A 3,509-nucleotide genomic window follows, 5' to 3' on the forward strand; every position below is an offset into this window, starting at 1 on the left:
AACAACGAATATAACAACGAATATAACAACGAATATGACAACGAATATAACAACGAATATAACAACGAATATAACAACGAATCTAATAACGAATCTAATAGCGAATATAATAACGAATATAATAACGAATAACAAATATAATAATGAATGTAATAACGAATCTAATAACGAATAACGAATATAATAATGAATATAATAACGAAACTAATAACGAATCTAACAACGAATATAACAACGAATATAACAACGAATCTAACAACGAATACAATAACGAATATAACAACACCGCGGCGCCCGCAAACAGCAGACGACGGTGTCGATGCTTACCTGCGTCGTCGTTGCCGGGGCAACAGACGAACTCGACGCCGCTGAACATGTCGATGCCGCAGGGCAGCAGCATGGCGAAGCTGCTCAGCCGCATGGCGCGGTTGCTGCACGACTCGTCGGCCGTCGCGTTCCAGCGGTCGAACGTCCAGCAGCGCGCCGCGTTGTGCACGTGGTCGAAGAGGCAGTGCTCGGGCACGAGCAGCGGGTCGCTCTGGAACGGTCCGACTGCAAGAGCGAGAAGGACGAGCGCGGGGGCGCGTGTTACACGGAGGTTGATAGTGGGTGTGTGTGTGGGGGGGGGGGGGCGATTGTAGGGCGCGATTTTTACTGTTGCGATGATGTTGCGGCAGTTGATATGCTAATGATGTGGCGATTTGAAAAAAAAACATTCTGATACATTTTGCGGTGATTGAAACACCACTGCGATGCTATTGCGATGCTATTGACGTATTATGAAAGTGTGTATCATACTGTGTGTTGCATCAAGGCTCGTATCGGTTCACATTATTTACGAGGCTAATGAGCTAGTTCAGTGGACCATATGTGTAGATGCTGGGGAACAATTCCAATTATTTACAACAATGATGGAAGTGACGGTAATGGTTTTTAGGCATATTCACGTGCGAAACCACATCTTTATCAGTATATAAACTAACCGGGTGTTTTAACATTGCAACTACGAGAAACTATCGATTGTTCAGTGAACTATGAACGATAATTATTGATGTTTTACTATGCTATGGATGCCACTGATATCGAGTCAAAACATCATTGCAATTAATCGATGGTTCGATGCAGCGTTAGCGCACTCCTGGTGATTTCCCCGTGGATGCATCACCGCAGGCAGCCAGCACGCCGCGATCTGTCTGCTGTGATCGATGCATTACGACCATGATGATTTTTATTTACGCCTAGGGAGCAGAGGTGAGCATGCGGTGGGTAACGTGGGTGGTGTCAGTGTAGCTGGGTGGATGGTGGCAGTGTGAGTGTACGGATGGTGGCAGTGTAGCTGGGTGGATGGTGGCAGTGTAGCTGGGTGGATGGTGGCAGTGTGAGTGTACGGATGGTGGCAGTGTAGCTGGGTGGATGGTGGCAGTGTGAGTGTACGGATGGTGGCAGTGTAGCTGGGTGGATGGTGGCAGTGTGAGTGTACGGATGGTGGCAGTGTTGGTGGGTGGTGGCAAGGGGAGTTGGCGGGTGGTGGAAGTGTGAGTGGGTGGGTAGTGGCAGTGTCGGTGGGTGGGTGGTTTGAGTGTTACATGGTGGTGGTAGTGTTTGGCAATGTCAGTGGGGGGTGGGTGGCAGTGCATGTCAGTGGGTGTGCGATGGCAGTGTCACATGGTGGTAATGTGAGTGGGTGGGGTTGGGGCAATGTGAGTGGGTGGGGAGAGGGGCAATGACAGTGAGTGGGGTGGGTGGCAGTGTGAATGGGTGGGTGGTGGCAGTGTGGGAAAATGAATGGTGGACATGGCTGAGAACTGATGGATGGCATGGGCAGCATCACAGCAGACAGCGCGATGTTATAGTTGGGCAGCTGTAGTAGACTCACCCAGGCACCGGTACGGCTTGACCACATGATGCCACTTGCACAGCTTGTGCTCGCCCTTGCACCAGTTGCTGATCTTGACAGAGTCGGCCGCCTCTACGACGTTCGTGATGTCAATGTTTGGGTAAACCTGCAGAAAATGCAAACACAACAATTATTTATACGTAATGACAACGGCTAAAATAGCGAGCGACTTCTCAAAAATTATGTACGTGATGTTTTTTTTTGCTTGATGTAGTATTATGTTGTGCGATTGCCGTAAAGCATAGGCATTTCCTAAACGAGTTTAAGTTATTACATTGTACATCGTATTCTCCATATCGTCGTACGCTAAATACAGCTAAATAAGCTAAATTCAGCAAGACAGGCGATAGATGGCGCCACGCTGTTAGCGCAGACGCGCCTAATTTCACGGCCGCATACTACCAACGCTTGATACGATAACATATCGATGATATAGACGACCGTTCGATACGTACTAAATTCTTGTGTGACGGTCGGTATTCACGTATTGCTTGTACAAACTCTACATACATAAATTACAGTAAAAATATTATTTACTTAACCAAAATTCAAAAATACTTGCAGCAAGTAGCTCAATGCGCCGTCATCTGAAAACGCTAGGTTGGAAACTTGCTCCTATTATTAAACCTAACGCTAAAACCTTCTTAAACCTAATTATCTAAACCTAAACCTTACCAAAACTTCAATATTATTGTTATCAGCAGCACCAATATGTCACTAAAATTACACTATAAAGCACGTCACAACGCATGTGAATGCTCAAGTAAGCGCATAATCGCACGTAGACACGCGCGCGCGCACACACGCGATGTAAATATTTCACAGTCACGCTGGGAATTCAAAACGCATTTCATTGAAAATTATAGATTCTGCTCCTGGACGCAATTACAAAAGAGGCACAGAGAAACAAGCGTGCGTTCCGAAAACGCATGTAATAATAATGAGTAATTATACTGCATGTATGAGCGCTATGTATCATCGGCTCCCTCCCAGCACAAGTGCTTAATAAACACCAACAGTTATATTCGCCGCGAGAGAAAAACAACGAGAAGAAGTCGACTTGACCGGCAACATAATGGTTACCGAACTCGTAATGCCAGCAGTGGCTCGCAACAGCTCCCGAGCGTTAACTCTTTATTCCCCCCAGTGGATCTTTGCATAAAAAAATTATCCATCAACGAACTTACATTGCGTTCCGACGGACTAGTAACGACTTATAAATCGTAATAACTGACATGTCGCGTAACGTTAGAACAACACTTACGAAGACGGCGACGGCGCTGCGGTAGCGGACGCTCGGAACTACGACACAAAGAACAACGACACAAAGAACAACGACACAAAGAACAACGCGGAGCTCAGCTAGGATTAAATTGTCGCGGGGAGGGAGGTTGGATTTGCGAACCTGGCCGCCGCCGTACTTGCGACAAAAGCGCGGAATTCGCCAGCGCAGTGTAGCGAGACTATCTTCATTTCTCCAGGCTGGGATTTCCATTTAGTAATTGCACCGTGCATTGAAACTGTTCACGGAACCTTGCTCTCTTCTCACTCACTAATAAAGGGATTGCAACAGCCCAAGGGAGCCGACACGTGTCATATATATATATATATA

The 3,509-nt window shown here is 46.6% G+C and overlaps 1 protein-coding gene across 1 annotated transcript in view; it reads right to left on the minus strand.

Moving 5' to 3' along the window:
• LOC106810298 (amyloid beta A4 protein-like) overlaps window positions 1–3,509 on the minus strand; it is a 111,762-nt gene that overhangs the window by 9,173 nt on the left and 99,080 nt on the right. Inside the window, exons 4-5 of the mRNA XM_014813606.1 lie at window positions 1,877–2,003; window positions 328–552 (exon numbers count right to left, since the gene is read on the minus strand). Of these exons, the coding sequence (XP_014669092.1) occupies window positions 328–552; window positions 1,877–2,003 (352 nt within the window). The remainder of the gene's footprint in view (window positions 1–327; window positions 553–1,876; window positions 2,004–3,509) is intronic.

The sequence above is a fragment of the Priapulus caudatus genome, unplaced genomic scaffold (genome assembly GCF_000485595.1).
Source record: "Priapulus caudatus unplaced genomic scaffold, Priapulus_caudatus-5.0.1 Scaffold429, whole genome shotgun sequence".
NCBI lineage: Eukaryota > Metazoa > Priapulida > Priapulimorpha > Priapulimorphida > Priapulidae > Priapulus > Priapulus caudatus.